This window comes from Elephantulus edwardii, unplaced genomic scaffold, assembly GCF_000299155.1.
Source record: "Elephantulus edwardii isolate Elephantulus edwardi_28Jun2011 unplaced genomic scaffold, EleEdw1.0 scaffold00018, whole genome shotgun sequence".
NCBI lineage: Eukaryota > Metazoa > Chordata > Mammalia > Macroscelidea > Macroscelididae > Elephantulus > Elephantulus edwardii.
Genome location: NW_006399768.1, coordinates 4,334,241 through 4,359,185, shown reverse-complemented (window position 1 = coordinate 4,359,185; position 24,945 = coordinate 4,334,241). Strand labels below are relative to the sequence as shown.

General features: G+C 38.8%; 1 protein-coding gene across 1 annotated transcript in view; it reads right to left on the bottom strand.

The window, feature by feature from the left end:
* Window positions 1-24,945, bottom strand: part of GALNTL6 (UDP-N-acetyl-alpha-D-galactosamine:polypeptide N-acetylgalactosaminyltransferase-like 6) — a 2,113,891-nt gene that overhangs the window by 22,815 nt on the left and 2,066,131 nt on the right. Inside the window, exon 12 of the mRNA XM_006882210.1 lies at window positions 11,691-11,840. Coding sequence (XP_006882272.1) covers window positions 11,691-11,840 — 150 coding nt within the window. The remainder of the gene's footprint in view (window positions 1-11,690; window positions 11,841-24,945) is intronic.

Sequence of the window (24,945 nt, the reverse complement as noted above, 5' to 3'; positions counted from 1 at the left end):
AAAAAAAAAAGATAAAGTTTTACTAGAGTGTTTACTTTGAATTTGGACTTGTAGCTTCCTAAATTATGAAGAAAGAAAGAAAAAAAGAACTCTTGGTTGTTGAAGTCATTCACTTGTGGTATCTTTAGTAGCACAAAGCATTAAGACATTAAGGTGCAGAGAAGGGGCAAAATTTTAAAGGTTGTTAATAGCCTGATGAATCAGCTGGGTTAGACATGTAAGTAAAACTAGACTGGGAAGATAACACGACTTACTGAAAAGGTGAATTCACTGCTGGCGTAAATGTCCCTGAGAAATAGTGTCCCTCTTGCTTGTCAACGTAACTGAATTGTCCATTTTAACTGAAGTTTTCTTCATAGGAATCACAACTTCTTAGGAAGTGATATGTTTTTAATTACCAGATAGGGTGAGTGCTGAAGATTTTGGGTACCTAGTTTTCAGCAAGAAGTTTGAAAAGTTCAAATTTGTATTCTTATGCGAACCTCAGAAAGGTGAATTACAAGTTATTCTAATGGTAAGTTTGTATCTGGTTGAGTAATTTTATTCACACGACGCTCATTAATGGATTAGTGTCACTTCTAGTATACGACAGAGGACTCAATCCTTGGTCTTGTGCCCTGGGACCAACAATTTAGAAAAGGGCATGATTGCATGCTGATTAAATCCACAGATAGAATGACGCTAGTATGAACTCCAGCACACTGGATGGAAAAATTAACAGCCAGGCTCAGGTCAACCTGGAAAGAAATAATTTCATAGAAACAAATGGATAGACACACTTGAGTATGAAAAATGAGCCATTAGATTGGAGAAGTGTCTCTTCAGGAAAACAAGACAAAAAGACTTTCTGATTTTGATGTACTGAGACTCATTAGGAAGCTAATTGTGTGACATTAAGGCAGAAAATCAATAAACTCAGGTAAATTAACAGAAATACACTGCTCATTAATAGAAGCTGATAGCAAAGGGGGTATTAGAAACACATTCTACTTTACTTGTTTAAGACACACCTAGAATAACCTGTTCTGCTCTGGGCATTTTGCCACTCTCTAGGACTATCTGGAGTATGTAAAGAATCACCTTCCAGAAGATTTGGTCGATTCCATTTCAATAATATGAAGAGCAGTGGCAGGAAATGAGGCCATTCAATCAGGCGTGAAGGTTAAAGGAGATGAGGCGAGCACTGTCCAAACATTGGGGATCTGTCTTAAGTAAATGGATTGAATGTAATCTTTGTGATACCACAGTCCAAGGAAATGCTTTTTAACAATTGTTCCTTCATGGATCGGCTTCCCCAGGAAACTGTGCCTGTGCTCCACTGTTGACCACAAGTCTAGCACTGAACAGTGGGGAACCAGATGTCAGAACCAAAGTGGAATTATATGTAGGTTTAATGAAACTCTTTGTGGACACTGCTCATTTTTGGTCCTAGAGCAGTATCTAAGCAAATACTCTAAAGTAACAGCTTTGTGGCCTTCTCTCCGGCATCTCTGTGGACCTGTACGATTTTATGAAGTGAATTTGGCTTACACAAAGTTACAGTAAATACTCAAATGTAGGCACATGCCAAGAATTCCACCCACTTACTTTTCAAACTAATGTGACTATTACGTGGTTATCAATTTAGCCTGGCAGGTACCTTCGTATTTGCACTTCCTGTTCAGTGTTATTTTAAGCCCTTTTTTAATAGAAGGATAAACTGTAAGAACAAGCCAGAGAACAACTTTAAAAATAATTTTAAATCTTTTACTCTATGGTATTTGGGGAGTTATGTATGTGTATCTGAAACAGTTGCATTACATTTCATGCTGCACAACGTAAGGAGTCATGAAAGAGGCGTTCATGTCAATAACTGAACCCAGTGTTTCTTTAATCCATTCAACCAGCATTTATTTACAAAACATCATATTCCTTGGAGAGGGACATTATGCTTGGAAAGGTGGAGGGAATGTGAAGGAGGAGAAGACCCTCAACCAGATGGATTAACATGGTGCGTGCAGCAACAGGCTCCAGTGTGTCAGGAAGTGTGAGGATGGCGCAGGAAAGGACAGGGTTCAGTTCTGTTGTTCATAGGGTCGCTATCTTACTCAACACAACGGCACTTAACAATAATACACAAACAACATAAATTAGATGGGGAGCTCAGGAGGGTTAAGCTGTAAGGATTTGCACTGTAATATAAAGATCATGCTTCTCTGGCAGCTTGAGTTCATCAGTGGTTCTGAGGAAGAAAGATGGGCAAATCTTCTCTTATGAAATTTATAGCTTAGAAGTGCCATGGAGGGTCAGCACTGAGTTTGTTCCAATGACAATGAGTTGAGCTATACATTATGTCCTACATATAACTCATTATAAATTATGTATTAGGATGACTGCACAAAAGAAAAGTTTCTGCTCTCAAGTAGATGACATCTACAAGGAAAGACAAGATATTATCTAAACATGATTCAATGTTACAAGTACAAAGGGGAAAACCCCACAATGAACTGAATTATATGTGAGTGAACATAGAAGATAAATTTTAACTAGATCCAGGAGGAAGAAGTAATATAGGTCAAGCAAGGCTGTTCTGAGTAGGAAAAGTGGTTCTCCATCTTGATATATGTTAGAAATGTTTGGGAGCTTATAAAATATACCAGGATTCAGGTTTTGCTTTCTAGTTGTTTTACCGTAACTGGTCTGGTAATGTGTAAATTTGGTGGCTAACTGAAAGTTCAGGAGTTAGAATCCACAGAGTGCTCCCCAGGAGAGAGACAGACAATTTCCTCTCTAAAATGTTTACAGCCTTAGAAACCCAGTGAGGGGTTACTGTGAGTTGGAATTGACCGGACAACAGTGGATTTTTAAGTCTAGAGGGAAGGTTTTGACTGGTGTGTTTAAGAACAATTTTTAGGTAATTCTAGTGGGGAGGTAGGATAAAGAACAGCTTGTTTTATAAGAGGGGCTTTGATAGCCTAGTGGTTTAGGAGCTGCCAATCCAAAGGCAGGTAGTTGAATACATCAACTGCTCTGGGGGGGGGGCGAAAAAGATAGGCAAATTACGTCTTGTGCAATTTACAGTCTCTGAAAACCTACTGATAAGGTTAAGGGATGAGTACATTACAACTCAATGGCAGTGTATTTAGTTGGTTTTGTTTTTTTTTTATATCATAATGCCAACATATATTTTCTCATTAACCTTCATAGGAAAATTACAAAAATGGAAAGCAACCAATCTTTTTCATAAACACAGGTGGATAGTCCCTGGAGAAGAACATAATGCTTGAAAAAGTAGAGGATTAGTCAGAGAGGAAGAATCTCAGTGAGCTGAATTGATACAGTGACTGCAACAATGAACTAAAGGACAGCAAAGATTGTGAGGATGGAACAGGATTGGGCAGGGTCGTGGTGTGTTATGAGTCAGAGTGGGTGGTGGCACCCAACAACAACAACAACAACAACAACATCATGCTCAAGGATTTCAAGACTCAGTATTATTAAGATGCAGGTTTTCAAACTTACCAATGTAGTCTGTGCAAAACCAGTAAATTATCATTGATTTTATTTTTGGAACTTAATAGACTAATTGTAAAATATACAAGAAAATAGTGAAGATGAAAAAAGACAAAACCAGTACTGTTAAAATACAATTGTTCAGGTAATATAGTACGGGCACAAGACTAGACAGTCAGATGATGGAAAAACTAGGCTAGTTAAGTAGATCCATGTGTGTATGTTCTTTGGCTTGTCAAAGGTGCCACTTCAGAGTGAAAAAAAATTATAATCTTTTTAGCATATGGTGATGGATTAATTGGACGTAAAAGTGAAAAAAAAAACCTACAAAACCCCACTCCCTGTTTTATAGTGTATATCAAAAAAAGAAAAAGAAAAAAAAACATCGAGGGAATTATACACTAAAGTAGAAGTTGAACAGTGAAGTTTTCAGAAGATAACTTAGAGGACTATGTTCACAACCTTGGTATAGGCAAAGATTCCCTGTACAAGCTAAAAAAACACTAACTATATAGACTACCTCTTCATGAAGACGGCAGAGAAGAGGAAACGCAAGGCACAGACTGGAAGAGGGTATCTTCAATATATGCATCCAAGTACTTTTTTTCAGACTACATACAAATCTAAAATATGTCAGAGAAATACAGACAACTCATCTCAAAAAATGAGCAAGACTGGAACAGGTAATTCTCAAAGAAAATACCAAAAGTGTATAGAGAATATCAAAGAATGGGAAAGGAAAGAAAAGAAAAAAACTGTCTAACCATGCTAAGTGTTGGGTAGAGTAGCTGAATTTCTCTTGCAACACTAATGTTGAACTGCTTTGGAAAACTGTTTGGGCAAATATAATTCAATGTATGATATTCTACAACCCAACAAGTTCATGCTTACGTATATTGAGTACACCTCTATCAAGATATAACTATAGGATGTGTGTAGAAGTATTATTTGTCATTGTGCTATATTTGTAACAGCCCAAATTTCCACCAAAAATTGAATGAGTTACCAAATTGTGATATATTCACCTTAAGTGAAATAACCTAGTCATGAAAATGAGAAATAAATACAATTCTGTGTTAGAGGCAAGAACATGGATGAATCTAATAAACATAATATTGAGGAGAAAAAAACCACACACAGAGAATCTAGGATATAATTCTATTTGTACAAAATGTTTAACATGAGCACAACTGAATTATGGTTAGCTAAAATGTGATTATTTTCACTGGAGGGTAATAAGTAGGAGAACACTGAAGGGAATCTTCTTGGCCGTCCAGATTGTTCTCGTTCTACACTCAGGTGGTACCATTAGGGATGTACCCCCTTTTCAAATACTCAGAGACTTGTACAATTTTCTGTACATATGGTGCGGAAAACTGTAGCTGATAAAGCATTTCCATTTCAGTGCCTGCTTGACTAGTTTGTTGTAGCTGTCACCTGCCTCTCCCTGTCCTAAGGACTTTCTCAATCCTTGAAAGTAAGTTTAAGTGTAAGAGCAGCAGGCCAGAGTTGCCAGGGAAGAAATGCTTCCCAGGAACCATCTTAACCAATGATTGAGTGGAGTGGTATATAAATACCCCAGTTCTCTTGGTCTCTTTTGCGTGTTCTGTAACATTCCCCAGACATCCTCAATAAATTTGAGCTCTAATTGCCCACAGTGGTAGTTGATTCATAATATTACCTTCACTTCTCCACTCCCTGCCAAGAACTTTGGAGGCTACCTCTCGCCCTCAAATTCTAAGTGCAAGATGCACATCTGAGGAAGTAAAAACTAAAACAAATATACTTCAATAGAAAGCTTTAATTGAAAAGTATGTGGAAGATAGCTCTTGCTAACTTGGCATAGCTTGTTTAGTGATGAGGTAAATTATATTAACCTCACGTCTATTAGCCCTGATCGAGTCGTGTGTATCCTATCAGAGGTTGCTAACTTAAATGTTGCCAGTTCAAATTCACTAGCATCTCTGTAGGAAAAAGATAAACAGTCTCCTGTAAAAATTCACAGCCTTAGAAACTGGAGGGAGGGTCACTGGGAATTGTAGGCAATTCAAATACAGGTAACTTCTATTAATGTAAAAAGCACCCTTGTCCTATGTTATTAGTTCTCATCAAGTCAATTTGGACTGATGATAACACCCTGTCTTCAGAGAGCAGATTCATAAGGTTTTGAAGGTTGGAACTTTTCAGAAACAGGTCTAGGCTTGTCTCCTGAGGTGCTTCAAGGTAGAATTGAGTCACCAATCTTTTAGCTAGACGTCAAATGCTTCTAGGGAAATTTACAAGAATGGAAATGTGATCATGTGATCAGAAAACTGCTGCAAGCGTCACATGGTCTATTTCAAGTTATTACTATTCCTGTTGTACCGGTGAGGATATGATGTCATAGATGCTAAATAACTTATTCAATATCACAATTTCATCATGAGTTAGGATATACATTAGGTCTGACTAAGGAACTTAGGTGGTGCAATGGCTTAATGATTCACTTCTAACTGAAGGTCACCAGCTGCCCCATAGGAGAAAATATTTGGCAATGTGTTGCTGTAAAGATTGCAGTGTAGGGAGCTCTATAGCGCGTTTTTTACCTGCATCATGGGGAATCATGGGGTCTGAATTGAATTGATGACACACACGATCACCACATCTGACTGGAGACTAGCAGGACAGTCAGTCTGAGAATTAGGAGTTAAAAACACTTTTTTATTATCAGAAGTCTAGTTTTAGAAGAGGCTGTGGCACTAGGGACATCATTGCCAATGTCAGATGGAGCTTGGCTGAAAGCAGAGATTACCAGAAGAATGTCTATCTGAGTTTCATTGACTATGCAAAGGCATTTGACTGTGTGGATCACAACAAATAGTGGCTCACCTTGAAATAATGATAATCCCTGAACCTGACTGTGCTCCTGTGAAACCTATACTTGGACTAGGAGGCAGTCATCAGAACAGAGCAAGGAAACACTACATGGTTCAAAATTAAGAAAGGAGTGCATATGGGATGTGTCCTGCCTCCAAATTCTTTAATTTATGTGCAGAACAGATCATTCAGAAGACTGATCTTTGTGAGGAAGAATGGGTCATCAGAATTGGAGGAAGACTCATCAATAACTTGCATTATGCAGATAAAATAATCTTGTTCACTGAAGCTGAGGAGGACCTGAAGCATCTGGAGAAAGTCAACGACTGCAGTCTTCACCATGGATTGAAGCTCAACATAAAGAAAAAAAAATTCTTACTACTGGGTCTATTGGCAGCTTCATGATAGATGAATAGAGTAAGATTATTAACAATTTCAGCTTGCTTGAGTTTACAATTAACACTCTTGGAATCAGCAGGCAGGAAATCAAAAGACAAATTGAATTAGGAAAGTTTGTTGTCAGGGACCTCTTCAGAGAGATAGAGTGCAAAGATATCAGTCCAGAGACTAAGGTATGCCTGATCCAAGCCATGGTTCTTTGCAATTACTTACTATGCATCAGAGAGGTGGATAAAGACTAAAGATGACAGAAGAAGAATTGATGCCTTTGAGCTGTGGTGCTGGAGAGAAGTATTTCTTGAACATACTATGGACAACAAGAGAACAAACAGATTTGCCCAAGAGAGGGTGAAGCCAACTTGCTCTCTGAATGCAAAGATTTTGAAGGTCTGTCTCACATATTTTGGTTATGTTACCATGAGGTAACATGAAGGACTGATCAGTCCTTACAGAAGGACTTCATGCTTGGAAGATTGGAGGGATAACTCAGGAGAGGAAGATCCTTTACGAAATGAATTGATATAGTGACTGAGGTAGTAGCTGCAAGTGTGTCAGAGAAGTGAGATTGGCTCAGGATAGGACAGGGTTCAGAGCTATTGTACATAGGGTTGCTATGAGTTACAGGTGACTTGATGGCACATAACAACCACAATGTAATAGAAAACTAAGTGAAGTTTAAAACAAAGGAACGCAATAACTAGACATTGTATAGAACACGTCTTCTGACTTTAAGATACAGTATGAGTTAGAGAAAGAAAAGAGCTATATGGAGCTAGTACACTAATCCTTGATAAGGTAGAAGTAAGTACTTCAACCAGCAAAGGCTATAGAGTGACAAGATGGGAACGGATTTTATAGATGTTAGTGCTTTTAGGAGGATGGTTTGAAATTATTGTAAAAATTAAATATGTAGGTTAAAGATGTAGAGAAAAAAATGGTTTTGGACTTTGAATGATAATTGAAATACTTTTATTGAGGTTCTGTCCACAAATCACTGTCCTTGTAACAGGGCTCCCCCTGGTGGTAAATAGAAACCAACAGTGGGAGTCAGCTACTGCACGTAGTTAAAAGTGTAAGCTAGGAGAGTGGGTATGTGTGCACGCGTGAGCGCGAACACACACACACAAATACATACGTGCATTTTTTTTAAAAAGGCAAATTTAATAAAAAAATGAAGGCAGATAGTCGCTAAGAACCAAGTTGTACCAGAAAGTGGGGCTTCAAACAACAGTTTGAACCTGAGTGCGGTAGCTTCCCTTGAAAATGTCAAGGATTTTATTACACTCATGGATGGAAACATTAGCCAAGAAATCAAATGATGTACCACAATGGATAAATCTGCTGCCAGGGCCCCTTTAAATAAAGGGCTCAAGATCAAGGATATCACTTCTAAGACTTGCTCCTGTGCTAAACTGTGGCATTCTCAATCGCTTTTTTTTTTTTTAAATGGAGTCTGACACCACCACCACTACGCATGTAAAATCTGGATGATGAATAAGGAAGACTGAAGAAGAACTGATGTCTGTAAGTTGGGGTGTTGGTGAAAGGATAATGACTATGATGGGCCATCAATAAACCAAACAACTCTTTTTTGGAGAAAGTGAAGTCAGAGTGCTCTTTAAAAATAGAAATGAGCATAGTGAGATTTTGCAATCCTAAAGGCGACTGGTTTGAGTCTACAAGCTGCTCAGTGGGAGGATTGGTAATTTCCTCTCATGTAATTTACTGGCCCTGAAAACCCTCTGGAGGATTAACTATGAGTCAGTTCTGACTCAATGGCAAACAACAACAACAACAGCAACAACAACAACAACAACTCTGGGCATGTTATCAGGAGGGGCCAGTCAATATCATGCTTATCAAAGCAAAGAGTCAGGAAAAACAGAAGATGACCTTCAAGAAGATAGATTAACACAGTGACTGCAGGAAAAGGTTTAAGCACAAAGTGCCATGGTGAGGCTGCTCTAGGACCCAGCAGTGATTCCTTCAAGTCACAGGTAGTGTCCTTACAAGTTGGAGCTGACTTGATGGCACCTCACAACAACAGCAACGTTGTGGTTACAAATTTTGAAAGAATGTGCATAAAACACTAACTCAATTTTTCTGTAGCAGTTGCAAGTGGTGATAATGATTATTATTTGGGAAGTGGGAAGTTTATGGTGGTCCACTGTGGCCATTTAGGCAATTAGAGTACAGAGCTAAGCAAATTCATGAATATGCTAAAACAAAAGGAGAGAACTGTAGCAAAGTCAGAAGATTGCATAACCCTTGGGGACTCCCAGGGCCAAATAGTGCATCTAGATAAGCAAAGTAGCACCACTGAGAGATTTTTGGCCTTAATGATTCTTCTCTTTTGCCTTGGGCATAACACACACTTGAAGTAAAAAGATGAAATTTCTGAAGCAGGTAGGCTTGAAAAGGCCTAAGTCATCAACCAAAAGGAGATGTTTCAGACACTTTACATTTTGAGTCTTTGGCATGTCCCTGATTAAGAATAAACCTTGCTTGTTATATAAACACACAGTGAGCGTAACCTTTAGCTAAATAATGCAAAGCCAATAGCAATGGAAAGATCTGAGAAGAGTCATAGTGCAATTGTATGTAGTGGATCCCTTTAGAAAATCCCTTAGAAGGCTGGAAAGGTTAGGATGCTGGAAAACTTTAGCTTGTAAACATTACCTCTCAAATTCACAAAAGCCTATTTTTCTCCTGTGAGTGAGCTCTATGTATGCATGTGCATTGGTTATTCTTATCCATCTGTAAGCTTTTGTAAGTTCCCTAATGAAAACAACTGTATTTTCTTGGCTTAATTGCACATTATTGAGTGTTCTGTCTCTAATGCTATAAATGTACAGTAATGAGAAACGGGGCTGTTCAGTAGGGACCACCAGCTCAGCAGGCAAATGGCAATGCAGGCATTTTATTGATGTGCCCAGAAAATAACTTCTTAAAGGTCAGATTATAATAATTTTTTAAAAACCTACCTCATTGCTCCTTACATAGTCTGTATCATAGTGAATATATCAAGAGGATTTGCCTGGATTAGTCATTCAGCACACATTTCATAAGGAAAAAAAAAGATTTTCCTATTGAAATGATTGTCCCTATATCTTCATCTTGTCTCTTGATTTTAAAATTGTTTTGTAGATGGATGAAACTATGGATAACTTTTAATGAACACATAACCACCACAACCTGCAAATGTTAGGACAGGGTGTACAGAATAAACTTGTGCAGACAAGCCTGTATTGGAATGTGGTTTGAGCAGGCCAGCTGTAAAGTGGTGGATATCAGCAAGCACATTAAATGACAGAAAAAAGAGATATCAAAGCCTGTAGCCCCTAGATTGATTCTCTGCAACTTTTCCTCTTCTGTTTTCCATACTTTCAGAGACTATTGGCTTTGCTTTCATCACAGGAGATAACCAAGCTCCTTGTTAAAATGTTATATGTGATATTTTCCTTTGTCCTGAGGTTAGGCTGCATTCTACCCAAGCATGGAAGATTAAGTCAGGCAACATCTTCCCCCTTACTGGGAAGGTCCCCAGCAGTTCTGTGGGTTTGAGGGGTATCTGCTAACTTACAGCCAAGTTCTGCCTTAAAGAGCAAAGAAGTTTGAAACACACACACACACACACACACACACACACACACACACACGGAGGGGTGGGTGGTGGGAGAGAGTTGTTATATACCATTGAGTCAGAACCAACTCATAGCTGACCACTCGGTGGGTTATCACAGACCATAAAGCACATGTGAATAAATTGCTTATCTTTCTTCCTTGGTGAATTTAAAACATGTTCCTTTAATTGGCAACACAACTTCTACCATTAAACAACTGCATCTCTAACTTTATATAGTATCCTGAAAAGTTCCCGAAGGAAAACATAATAAAAATATCCTAAAACAACAATTTACTAGTTTATCATTCAATAAAATGTGATTTTCTATTTGTTTATGAACTGTCTTTAATCATGGTTTCTTTTAAAGTTTATAAAACTTTCATGTTCTCCAAATATGTTTTGTTTTTTGGCATTTTCTGTACTTGGGAATGTTTTTGGCCAAACCACAAAAGGTTTGTGTGTAAGGATTGCAACAATGATATCTATATAGCTATGTAAACATTTTGTGTAAATGTTTTAATCCAGGTGATACCCAAGCAGATGCATCTGAGATAGGCAATGAAAAAATAGTGTGTTCGTGTGTGTCTGTGTGTGTCTGTGTCTGTGTTTCTCTGTGTGTGTGTGTGTGTATGACAAGGAGAGAGAAAGAGAGCGAGAGAGAGCCAGTGAGTTCAAGAGTATAGAAGGGGGTGAGGAGGGGAAGGAATTTGGCTTCTTAAAATTAATATCTAATTATCATTTTGTTCCTTCTCACATATTTTGTGCACATACCCAGGAGGGACATCATGCTAGGAAGGGTAGAGGGACAGCACAGGAGAGGAAGTCCCCAGATGAGATGGCTTGTTAGAGTAACTGGGGCAATGGAGAAAGGCGTATCCGAGTCAGGGAGACTGGCTCAGGATAGGGCAGGTTTCAGAGCTTTTGTACACAGGGTTGCTACGAGTCGCAGGCTTCGACTTATTGGCACATTACAATAGCAACATCATTTTGTTACATTGGTCTTTCTTCTTGGAAATTCTCTGTTAAGGTTACTTCCTTCCTACAGTGTTAGTGTTCTGTTCGGAGCCATTTTTTTTCTTTTTTTTCAGAGCCATTTTTCAATCATAATTAATTGCAATGGATACACATATAACAAGCAAAGCCAGTAGTGTGCTCTTTCCCAGACATTGTTTCTTTACCCTAATATTTGCTAATTGTCTCCAAATATGCGTGCCAGCTATGTATCTGTATGTCTAAGGAACATTCTAAATCAAAACAGTGTAATTTTTTTTTGTCAGCTTTGATTTAGATCATCTTAAGCCACTCAGTGAACTCTTACCTTTCGGTATCCCCAGAACTGGTTCCCCTTCATGCCATGGCAGTCATACAGCGTGACTGGGCTGCTGTTTGAGATTGCATCGAAGCAGAATTTCCGGGTATGCAGTGGCTCACCAGGTCGAATATCTTCTCTCCATCCAAATGTGAAGAGCTAGCAAAGCAACCACAGCAGGAGAAGCACTGTGAATTTCATTTGGAGGAAAGATTTGAGAGTTGGAAAGGTATTTCTTTTTGCAATCTGGAGCTCGTGCTTTGTGATTTATGAGAAAAAAAGCCATCTATGCAGTAACAAAAGAGGTCTTCATAAAGGCATACATAACACTGAAGCAATGACAATGGCACTGTGACTCTGGCTACCAGAAAGATACAAATGACAGTTTCAGAAAAGACTTTGATTTGAGGAGCAGAGAGTGGAATTGGGTGGGGAGAGAACAGACTCCTTAATCAATCTCTACTATTACTGGTGAAACCAAGTTGTTTTTCTGGAGGCAAGGATTTTGAAGCTCGGTCTCACATCCTTTGGGCATGTTGCCAGGAGGCACCAGTCATCATGCTTGGAAAGGTGGAGGGACAACACAAGAAAGAAAGACCCTGGAGAAGATGGATTGACACAATGCCTGGGGCAATAGGGGCAAGTGTGTTGGAAATAGTAAGATTGGCTCAGGATAGGACAAGGTTCAGAGCTCTTGTGTATAGGATCACTATGAGTTGCAGGTGACTCTATGGCACATAACAACAACAACAACAACAAGAACAACAATATTACTTGGAGCTCTGGTGACCTAGGAGTAAGAATCTGCACTGCAATTCCAAAATCAAGTGGTTTTAATCCACCAGCTGCTCTGTAAGAAGGATGGACCGTCTCCTCCCATGCAATTTACTGCCTCTGAAAACCAGCTGGAAGGTCAACTATGGGCTGGTTCTAATTGGATGACACACAACAAGAACAACAACAATATTACAGGAGTAGCTCAGGATAGGGCAAGGTTCAGATCCATTTTTCATAGGTCGCTATGAATCATAATCAACCTGACAATACCTAACAACAGAAACACCTGAATTACTGGATCAAATGCTAAACTGTTAGTCTAGATATGCGACTAAGTGAAACAAAGACAAGGAGCAGAGGTGTGCTGATGCGATCCTGAGACTGAAAATTGGGTTTAAATTAAAGGAGCCCTGGTGCTGAGGAGGATAAGTGTTGAGCCGATAATAAAGTGAGCAGTGATTTGACTCATCTAGCTGCTCTGTCAAGGAGAGCTATCTTTATGCCCATACAGATTTATAACCTAGGAAACACTATTGGGCAGTTATATACTGTCCTGTTGGACTTCTTTTAGTTGGAATCGACACAATGGCAATAGATTTAGGTTTGGTTTGGGAGACTAGAAAAAGTAAACAAATAAGCATTTAATTTGCCTAAGGTTGGTAAAAATTTAGTGTAAAAATATTTGGACCATAATTTATAGTAGAAATATATTCTTTATACCATGAGTCAGAATACAAACACACATAGACCATTCCTCCCACTCACCAAATGAAACCAAGGTGTTGTGAAACGAAATTTATCCTTTCATGGTCCCATCTGGTATACCATCCATTTTCTCTCGTCCTACTTAGCCTGCCTTAACCAATTCCATTCTATATTTAAAAAAAAACCAACCAACCAACTTGTGATGTTGTTGTTATATTCCATTGAGTCACCTGAAACTCATAGAAACCCCCTATGTACAATAGCCCTAAACTCTGATCCATCCTATACCAGTCTTATTGTCTTTGATACACCTACTCCCATTACCCCAGTCACTGAATCAATCCATCTCATCAAGGGTCTTCCTCTCTTACACTGTTTCTCCATCCCTCCTAGCATGACGTCCCTCTCCAAGGACAGGTCTCTCCTTGCAACATGTCCAAAGTATGTCAGACAAAGCTTAAGAATCCTTGTCTTCAAGGAGCAGCCTGTCTCACCCTCTCTGGGACAAACCTGTTTGTTCTCCTTGCAGTCCATGGTATATTAATACTCTTCTCCAGCACCACAGCTAAAAGACGTCAACTCTTTTTCTATCATCCCTAGTCATTGTCCAGCCCTCTGATGCAAAGCAAGTACTTGCAAAGACTATGGCCTGGATCGGGTGCCCCTTAGTCTCCAGACTGACATCATTGCTCATTAGTACTTTGGAGGTCTCTAACAGCAGACTTTCCCAGTGTAATTCGTCTTTTAGTTTCCTGTTTGCTGGTACTAAGGGTGTCAATTGTAAAGCCAAACAAACTAAAGCTGTCAACAATGTCAATCTCTTCACCATCTATCATGATGTTGCCAATTTGCCCAGTGGTGAGAATCTTTGTTTTCTTGATGTTGAGCTTCAATCCATATTGAAGGCTACAGTCCTTGACCTTCTGCAGCCAGCACTTCAGGTCCTCCTCAGTTTCAGCAAGCAGAGTGTGTTATCTGCATAACAGATTGTTGATAAGTCATCCTCCAATCCTGATGTCACATTTCTACTCATAGAGTCCAGCCTCCCAGATAATCTGTTCTGTATAAAGATTGAAAAGGTATGGAGAAAGGAAACATCCCTGGCATACATTCTTCCTGATTTTGGACCATGCAGTGTTTCCTTGCTCTGTTCTGATGACTGCTTCCCGGTCCAAGTAAGATTTCGCATAAGCACAGTCAAGTGTTCTGGGATTCCCATTCTTCTCAGAGTCAACAACAGCTTGTTGTGATCCACAGTCAAATGCCTTTGCATAGTCAATGAAACACAGATAGACAGTCTTCCACGATCCATCTAACCGTAGCTATCATAACCTTAGTACCATGGCCTCTTTTAAACTCAGCCTAATGTATATAAAACTGATTTTACAATGTATTTTTGTTAGTTGCCATACAGTTTCAACTCATAAGGATCCTATCTACAACAGAGCTAAACATTGCCAAGACCTGTACCATCCTTAACATCATTTGTATGTTTGAGCCCATAGTTTGAGCAACTTTTGTCAATATATCTCCTTGAGGGTCTTCCTCATTCTCTTTTATCTTCCACCTTATCAAGCATGGAGTCTTTCTCTAGGGTCTAGTTCCTCCTGATACCTTGTTCAAAAGTATATGCCATAAGGTCTAAATCATCCTCGTTTCTAATGAACATTTTTACTGAAATTTTTCTATGATGGATTTATTCATTCATCTTCAAGTCCATGAACACTATAATTTAATGCATCAATCCTTCTTACCCTTCCTCATTTATTATCTAGTTTCTGAATGAATCTAAGACAGTTGAAAATACCATAATTTGGGTCCAGGCCCATTATAATTCTCAAAGCAATAGTTTTGCTTTACACTTACAAGTGCAATTCCAATACATTATGTTGCTTGATTTCTTGACTGCTGCTTCCAAGGGCATTCATTGTGGATGCAAATAAAAATGAAATCCTTAATACCTTTGGTCTCTCGTCCATTTATTATGATGTTGACTGTTGAGCCACAGGTAAACTCAAAGATTTTTGTTTTCTTTATGTTGAGATGTAATCTATACTGAAATGGAAGCCTTTGAACTCCATTAATAAGTATTTCAAGGCCCCCTCACTTTCAGCAAGCAAGGTTTGGTCATTTGAATTCTTCAGATAGTCCAACTTCTCAGATAATTTGCTAAACATCTGAATCATTATGGTGAAATGATACAGCTTTGGAGCATATCTTTTCCTTCTGTCCTCTCCAAGATGAATCTGTTTGTTTTCCTGGCAGTCCATGGTACATTCAGTACTCTTCTCCAGCACCACAGCTCAAAGGATTCATCTTGGAGAGGATTAAACCAAGCAACTCCTTGGAAGCAAGGATTCTAGGGCTTCGTCTGACATACTTTGGACATGTTGCCAGGAGGGACGGGTCCTTGGAGAGGGACATCATGCTTGGGAGGGTGGAGGGCAGGCACAGGAGGGGAAGACCCTCTCTGAGATGGACTGATTCAGTGACTGGGGTAATCGGGATGGGTGTGTCAGAGGCGGTGCGGTTGGCGCAGGATAGAGCAGAGTTTAGGGCTGTTATACATAGGGTCGCTATGAGTCACAAGCGACTCGACAGCACACAACAACAACAACAACAACAACAATCTTTCATTAAGATTGAATATAATTCTCATAATAGAGCTCAAAGCAGGCCTGGCTTGGGAGGCCAAGCTGAGAATTGCAAAATAAGACAAGCTTCCAAGGCGATTCTATTGATATAGCATAATATTGAGTTGTACCAAGATAATAAGCTTAGCACTAATCTGACTCTCAATATATTTGTTTTAAGGTACTAATCAGGGTAGAAAATACAATTAAAAAACAACAACAACAAACAAATCAGCCAAAATTCCAGGGGCAGCTAACAAAACTTGTCAAGGGGTGAGGAAGCTGAACAAAACTAGCAAGGCATACTTTAAGTGATTTGAAAAAAAATAAGGAACTATCTAAGCCAAATATATGAAAGATAATAGTATGCATAATGATGAATAACTATATTGTATTGCCTTACAAGACAGAACAGAAGAATTTCTTAAATAGAAAGACTAGGTGTAAGCAGGCTAGGTATTTGAAACAGATTTAACAACATAGAGAGAGCTCTGTTGGCCTAGTGGATAGAAAGTTGTGCTACCAAGCCAAAGGTAGGTGATTTTAATCTGCGGCCTCAGGCCTGGTTTTAATTGTTTTTAGTCAAACATTCTTCTAAGTGGTATAGCACTGGTCTGTCCATTTGCTGTACAGAAGTAACTTGTAGTTGTTATGATGCTAAACACTGTGACACTGATGTGTCAAACGCGATAATGGTTACCCATGGTGGGCAGTGTTTGTTGTAATTCCCCCATTACAACAAGCTTGGAAGCAGGAGTGGCATCCACTTCTGAAATAGCTTGCCTCCGGAAACTCTATGAATGTGGAGAAATGATGAAAGTTGTACATGTGTTCAGGTCTTTCATTCATAGGGCCGCTATGAGTCGTCTGCCACTTGACAACACTTAACAACAACAAAAGCGACAACGAGGAGGAGGAAATGTTTAGTCTTTTTCCCTAGAATTTTTAATATGACTTTGTACTGGAGTATTTTTTTGCCTTATTTAAATGTTGACTAGGAAAATGATTTTTCAATCAGAATTCTCTTTCTTCCCTTAGCCTTCCTAACACAAACTTCTTTTTCATTGACTCAGTGACTGGGGTATTGGGGTAGGTGTGTCAGAGACAATGAAATTGACTCAGCATAGAGAATAGTTAGTTCAGAGTTTCTGTACATAGGGTCACTATGAATTGGAGTTTATTTGACAGCACATAACAACAACAATAACAACAACAAAAACATCCCCTCCTCTGTTCTTAGAACTTACCATACTTCTTGCTTGAACATGCACATTCTCAGATCAACTCTTGCTACATTGAATATAACTCATAGGAATCGTATGAATAACAGAACAAAACTTTGCCTGGTCATGTACCATCTCATGATCTCTAGCAAGTTCAAGGCCATTTGTAGTTACTGGGTCAATCTATATTGTTACACACATGATCAAATGTTCTAAAATTCTCATTCTTCTCACGGTTAGCCACAATCCGTTGTGATCCACTCAGTCAAATGCCTTTGCATAGTCAAAGAAACACAGACATTCCTCCGGTACTCTGCTTTCAGCTAAGATTCATCTAATATTGGCTATAATGTCCCCATGGCCTCTTCTAAACCCAGCTCTGCACATCTGGCAGTTTCTCTGCTGATGTTCTGTTGCAGTAGATTTTGGATAATCTTCAGCAGGATTTTGCTTGCATGTGATATTAAGGATATTGTTCAGTAATTTCCACACTCTATCAGAGCACCTTTTTTTTGGGAATGGGAATATGGTCCTTTTCCAGTTAATTGTCGAAGTAGTTGTTCTCCATATTTCTTGTCACAACCTTGTGAGCACGTCCACATGCAGCATCTGTTTGTTGAAATATGTCAATTCCTGGGACCTTGTTTTTTGCCATTTCTTTCAGAGCAGCTTGAACTTCCTCTTTTATCACTATCATAATTTCCTCTTGATCAGCCAACTCTTCTTGGTATAGTGACTTTGTGTACTCCTTCCATCTTCTTTTAGTGCTTCCTGGTTCATTGAACGTTCTGCCCACATCTTTATGTATTAAAACTTGAGGAATGAATTTGTTCTTCAGTTCCTTCAGCTTAAGAAATGCTGAGTGAGTTTGTTCCTTTTGAATTTCCAACTCCACCTCTTTGCACATTTCATTATAATACTATATTTTGTTTTCCTGTGCTGTCCTTTGAAATCTTCTGTTCAGCTCCTTAACATCTTGATTTCTTCCCTTTGCTTTGGCTTCTTGGTACTCTAGTATAATATTCAGAGTCTCTTCTGACATCTAATTTGGTCTTGCGTTCCTCCTCTGTCTTTGTAACGATCTTTTGCATTCTTCATGGATGATACTCTTGATCTCCTTCCACAGCTCATCTGGTCTTCGCTCATAAGTGTACAAGGCCTCAAACCTGTTCCTGAGGTCATCTTTATATTCAGGAGAGATAGACTTAAGGTCAAACTTGTTTTTTGTGGATTTGACTTGATTTTCTTTAGCTTTAATTTGAACTTGCATATGAGTAGATGATGATCTACTAGAGTCAGCACCTGTACTAGTTTTCACACCTAATAATGAGCTTCCTCAATAATATTTCCCACAGATGTAATCAATCTGAATCTTGTGTAGGCCATCAGGCAAGACACATGTGTATAGTTGTCATTTGTGTGTCTTACAAAAGGTATTTGCAATTAATAAATAATTGTTTATACATAATTCTACCATTCTGTCTCTAGCCTCATTTCTGTCACCAAGTCCATGTTTCTCTCACTACTGATCCTGCTTTCCTGTTCCCAGCTTTTGGATTCCAGTCACCCATTACTATGAATGTATCTTGGTTTCGAGCTCGAGTGACTTCCAATTGTGATAGTTGACAGAAGTCATCTATTTCCTGCTTTTTGGTTGTGGTTGTTGGTGCATACATTTGATTGATAGTAGTATTAATTCACTATCTATTGGATACAGGTCTTCCATGTATATGTATATTATCCTGTCACTCACAACATTGTATTTCAAAATGGATCTAAAAATGGACAGGAGGCAGTCATTAAAACAGAGCAAGGAAACACTTCATGGTTCAAAATCAAGAAAAGCGTACACCAGGGATAGATTCTATCTACTTAGCTTTTCAATCTATATGTAGAACAGGTCACCTTGGAGGCTGGGCTTTATGAGGAGGAATGTGACATCAGGTTTGGATGAAGACTAACCAATAACCTGTGTTATGCATATGGCAAAACGTTGCTTGATGAACCTGAGGAGGGCCTGAGGCTATTGCTGAAGAAGGTCAAGGATTGCGGCCTCTAATATGGATTTAAGCTCAACATCAGGAAAACAAAGATTCTCACCACTGGGTCAATTGACAGGATCATGACAGTCCCAGAAGAGATTGTTAACATCTTCAGCTAGCTTTGTTCCACTAGCAATAGTCTTGGTACTAGCAGCCAAGAAATCAAAAGATGAATTTCATTGGGAAAATCTGCTGTCAGAGACCTCTCTAGAATACTGAGGGGCAATGATTTAGTCTAGTGACTAAGCTGTGCCTGATCCAAGCCATGGTCTCAATACTTTCTATGTATCAGAGAGTTGGACAACGAATAAAGATGATAGAAGAAGAATCAATGTTTTTGAGTTGTGTTGCTGGAGAAGAGTATTAAACATATCATGAACTGCTAAGAGAACATACAGATCTTGAGAAGATGGAACCAGGCTACTCTTTGGATGCAAGGATTTCTTTTTTATATATATTAATAATTTTAATGAGCATTTACAGAGATTTTGGATTTCCATTCATTCATTGTTGCACTTTTCTCCCTGCCCAGCCCTTCCCGCCCCGCCTCCCCCCTTCAGTTTGTGCCTCTCTTTGAAAAAGTAAAAGTCTTTCTTTGGTATACAATCCTCCTGCATCCCTCCCAGCGCCCCAGATACACTCCACTATGCACCCTTTATGCAAGGATTTTGAAGCTTCATGTCACATATTCTGGGTGTGTTGCCAGGTAGGACCAGTCCTTGGAGAGGGACTTCTTTTGGGGAAGGTAGTGGGGCAGCACAAGAGAGGAAGACTCTGAATGAAATGGATGAACTCAGTGACTGGGATAATGGGGGTAGGTGTGTCAGAGACAATGAAATTGGCTCAAAGTAGAGCAGGGCTCAGAGCTGTTATACATAGGATCACTATGAGTCATAAATAACTTAACGGCAAATGACATCAATAACAACAGAGCTCATTATTTCAGAAGTGGATGGCCAATTCTGCTTCCTACGTATGAATAGGAGTGGAACATTAGAAGACATAATGACAAAAGATCAGGCTCTCAGGTTGGAAGACTCTAAAACTATGAGAAAGGACTGCCAGTTCAAAATAGAGCCTATCATAATAACATGGATTGGATAAAGTTTTCAGCCAGTGATGGACCTTCATTTGCTGATACAGCATGTCTCAAAATGAAGACAAAGAGCTATGTATTTGTGTTTTGTTGACTACACTATTTGATAGTGTAGACAGTAACAAGTTATGAATAACATTGAAAAGAGTCAGAATTCCAGAACACTTAGTTGTGCTCCTGAAACCTGTACATAGACCAAGCAGTAGCTATTTTAACAGAATAAGAGATATGACATGGTTTTAATTTGGAAAAGATATGTACAAAGGTTGTATTTTGTCACCAAACTTATTCTGTGTGTTAAGAAAATGGTCTGAGAAACTGGTTTATATGAAAAGGAACATAATATCAGGATTGGAGGAACTCATCAATAACTGGTGACATGTAGATGACAATACTTTGCTTGCCTAAAAAGAATAAAACTTGAATACTTATTAATGAAAATCAAAGACTACAATTTTCAGTATAAATCACACCTCAATCTAAAGAAAACAATATTACTCCCAACTAAAGAAATATACAATTTTACCATTTGTCATGATAAATGGAAAAAAATTGAAGCTGTCAAAATTTAAATTTAATTTTGTTTAGCTCCACAATCACAATCATGGAAGCAGCAGTCAAGAAATCAAATGACATATGTATTACTACATTATTCAAATTGGCTGCCAGAGATTTCTTTAAAGTTCTAAAGAGTAAGGATATCAGTTTAAAGACTAAAGTGCAACTGACCCAAGCCATAATATGTTCAATTACTTTATACGCATGTGAAATTGGGACAATGAATAAGGAAAGACAAAGAAAAAACCAAATGAACATATTTGAATTTGAGTGTTGACAAAAAGTATTAAATATTCCATGGATTGCCAAAATATGAGTAAATCTGTCTTGTAAAAAGTACAAGGAGAATAATCCCTAGAGGTAATTGGTGAGACTTGACCATCTTATCAGAAGAAACTGGTCTTGCGAGAAAGATTACGTTCTTGGAAGAGTAGAGGATCAGCTATAGATATAAAAATCTTCGAAGAGATAGACTGACACAGTGATTGTATCAATGGGCAGAAAGTGGAGATGGCATAAAATTTGGCAAAACTTTGTTTTATTATACATAGGATCACTCACTATGAGTCAGGGCCAATTTGAGGTTCATCAGGTTTGTGACGTCAGGTTTGGATGAAGACTAACCAATAACCTGTGTTATGCATATGGCAAAACATTGCTTGATGAACTAAAGGAATAACGGGGGTTAGTGGATAAGGAGAAGGAGATGCCCTTTTACTCAAAGAGGAGAAAATCCGAAAACATGCTGGAGGATCAGCTATGAGTTGGTGTCATCTCAACAACAGGTAACAACAACAACTCACCTAGTCCTACTCCTGTATTTTCTGTTTTGTTGCTTCTATTGACTTGATTCTGACTCATGGAAATCGTGAGTGCACTTTCAAAAGATAGGCAGGCTTTTCTTCTGAGGTGCCTCTGAATGGGTTTGAATTGCCAACCTTCTAGTGTTGTTGCTGTGTGTCATTGAGTCAGAACAAACACATAACTGACCCTCCAGCAGGTTTTCACAGTAAATCAGATGAGAGGTGATAGCTCATCCTTCTTCTGTGGATTATCTAGTGGATTTGAACGTGTGCCTTTGGGATTAGAGCAGAGTTTCTTACCACTAGGCCACCAGAGCTCCGTAATTTTCCGTTAGTCTAGTCCTTAACCATTTATACCATCTAGGGAGACCTATTTTTTGTTTTACTTGGTGGTAATAGCATTCTACCTGTCTGTCAGGGAGTTGTTTTTTTGTTTTGTTTTGGTTTTTTTTCAACCTTTTTTGTTTTCTTCACTTTCTTTATAGAATCTATTACCAAATATTTCCACTATAATGCTCGTATATTTTTTCTTGTCTAGCCTCACTATCATACATATTGAAACCAACTTTGATAATTCTAGACTCAGTTACATATTTATTATCGAAGTAGAAATTTTCTGGCATGTAGATATATAGACCTGTCTTTGCCATTGATAAAATCTTTACAGGAATATCACATATCCCTGACACTATCAGTAGTCCAACCAGTGTTAGAATGAGTTGTATGTGTTGATTTCCTTATTTCTATCTCTCTCTTTCTTCTTGCTTCTTATAAAGAGGAAAAAGCCTGCAGTATTGAAACAAGTTGATTTTAAGCTGATTTAGATTTATGAACACCTCATGGAGAAGATAAGGGAGCATACCATGGACCACCAAGAGAACAAACAAATCTGTCTAGGAGAGAGTGAAGCCAACTTGCTACTTGGAGGCAAGGATTGTGAAGCTCTATCTCATTTACTTTGGGCATGTGGCCTGGAGGGACGAGTCCTTGGAGAAGGACATCATGCTTGGAAGGGCAGAGGGACAGAGCAGGAGAGGAAGATCCTGGATGAGACAGACTGGATGAGATAGTGAATAGGGTAATGGAGGTAGGTGGTTCAGTGTCAGTGAGACTGGCTCAGGACAGGGCAGGCTCCAGGGCTGTTGTACACAGGCTAGCTATGAGTTACAGGCAACCTGATAGCACAAAACAACAACCCCTGTGTCAGTGTAGAACTCTCTTCCATAGGATTTTCAATGACTGATTTTTGGAAGTAGATTACCAGACTCTTCTTCCAAGGAGCTCCTGAGAAGAATCAAACCTTTAACCTCTCAGTTAACAGCTGAACACATAAACTCTTTGCACCACCTCTGGGCTTCTAACTGAGCACAGAGGTTAAAAAGCTTACTTCTGCCACAGCTTGATTTGGATTATATACAATTTTAGAGTGTTTTCAGGGTTTCTATGAAATCTATCAGTTAAGTTGAAAAGAATCCTAGAAAACATAAGCAAATTGGTGTCTTGGACATATGTCTTCATCTGTCACAATTCTATCTCAGAGCTTTGTTAGTGACTTTGATTTCTTGTTTATAGGTTTTGTTGGTATAGTGTAATGATCAAACTTAGACTTGCAGATTAATGGTTTCCTTGTAATTTAGACAGTTTTTATTGTTCTTTTTATTACCTGGTAATAATTTTCCGCCGATGGGAGTGTCAGAGACAGTGCTATTGGCACAGGACAGAGCGGAGTTTAGGGCTGTTGTACATAGGGTCGCTATGAGTTGCAAGTGACTCGAGGGCACATAACAACAACAACAACAATAATTTTCTGATATCCCATATCTTCAGTCTATAGAAATTGTTTTATTTTTTTGCACTTACCATTATCAAACAATATCACTAATATCACACACAAGCTGAAGATTATTAAAAAACGATTGGAACTGTACATTGACAGAGAACTACCAGAAATACAAGCTGGGTTTAGAAGAGGTCGTGGCACTAGAGACATTATAGCAAATATCAGATGGATCTTGACTGGAAGCAAAGAACACCAGAAGAATATCTATCTGTGTTTCATTGATTCTAAAAAGACATTTGACTGTATGGATCACAAGAAACTGTGGCTAACCTAGATAACAAAGAGAATCCCAGAACACTTGATTATTCTCATGTGAAACCTGTACTTGGGCCAGGAGGCAGTCATCAGAACAGAGAAAGAAAACACTGCATGTTGAAAATTAGGGAGTGCGTCAAGGATGCATCCTGTCTCCATACCTTTTCAATTTCTATGCATAATAGAGCATTTGAGAGGTGGCACTTTATGAGGAGGATTGTGCCATCAGGATTGGAGGATTGCTTTCCTAATCTGAGGAGGACCAGAAGCATTTGCTGCAAAAGGTCAAGGACTGTAGTCTTCAATATAAATTGAAGCTCAATATCAAGAAGAAAAATATTCTCACCATTGGACCAATTGGAAGCATCATGATGGACAGAAAAGAGATTGAGGCTGTTAACATTTTCAGCTTGCTTGGCTCCACATCAATACTCCCAGCACCAGCAATCAGGAAATCAAAGGTGAATTGTACTGGGAAAGTCTACTTTCAGTGATCTTTCCAAAGTGCTAAAGAGCAATAATGTCAGTCTAGGGACTAAGGTACACCTGATTCAGACCATGGTATTCACAATTACTTTCTATGTAACAGAGAGCTGAACAATGAAAAAGGATGACAGAAGAATAATTGATGCCTTTGAGTTGTGGTGCTGGAGAAGAGTATTGAACATAACATGGACCGCCAGAAGAACAAATAAGTCTGTCCTGGAGAGAGTGAAGACAAGTTTCTTCTTGGAGGTTAGGATTTTGAAGCTCCATCTCACATACTTTGGGCTTGTGGGTAGGAGGGACTAGTCCTTGGATAAGGACATCTTGCTTAGAAGGTGGAGAGACAGCACAGGAGAGGAAGACCCCAGATGAGATGGATTGACATAGTAACTGCGGCAATAGGATTAGGTGTGTCAGAATTAGGGAGACTGGCTCAGAATATGACAGTCTTCAGAGCTATTGTAGATGTTGTTATTGTTAGGTGCCGTTGAGTCACCTGTGACTCATAGTGACCCTAATGAACAACAGCCCTAAACCCTGCTCTATCCTGTGCCAATCTTTTTTGTCTTTGACACACCTACCCCCATTATCCCAGTCACTGAATCAATCCATCTCATCAAGAGTCTTCCTTTCTTGTGCCTGATAGGGCAGTTATTATCACAGGTGACTCAATGGCACACACCACCAATAACGACCACTAACATTAACTAACATTGTTCTTAACGTCTTTGGAATGCTTTTTTTTTTTTTAAATCAAACATACGTCAATTTTTTCCCATTGTTGCACATTCAAAATGCTTTTTGTCATATCAGATGGCTGTCTTTCTGTCCTACGAGCTTACTTTG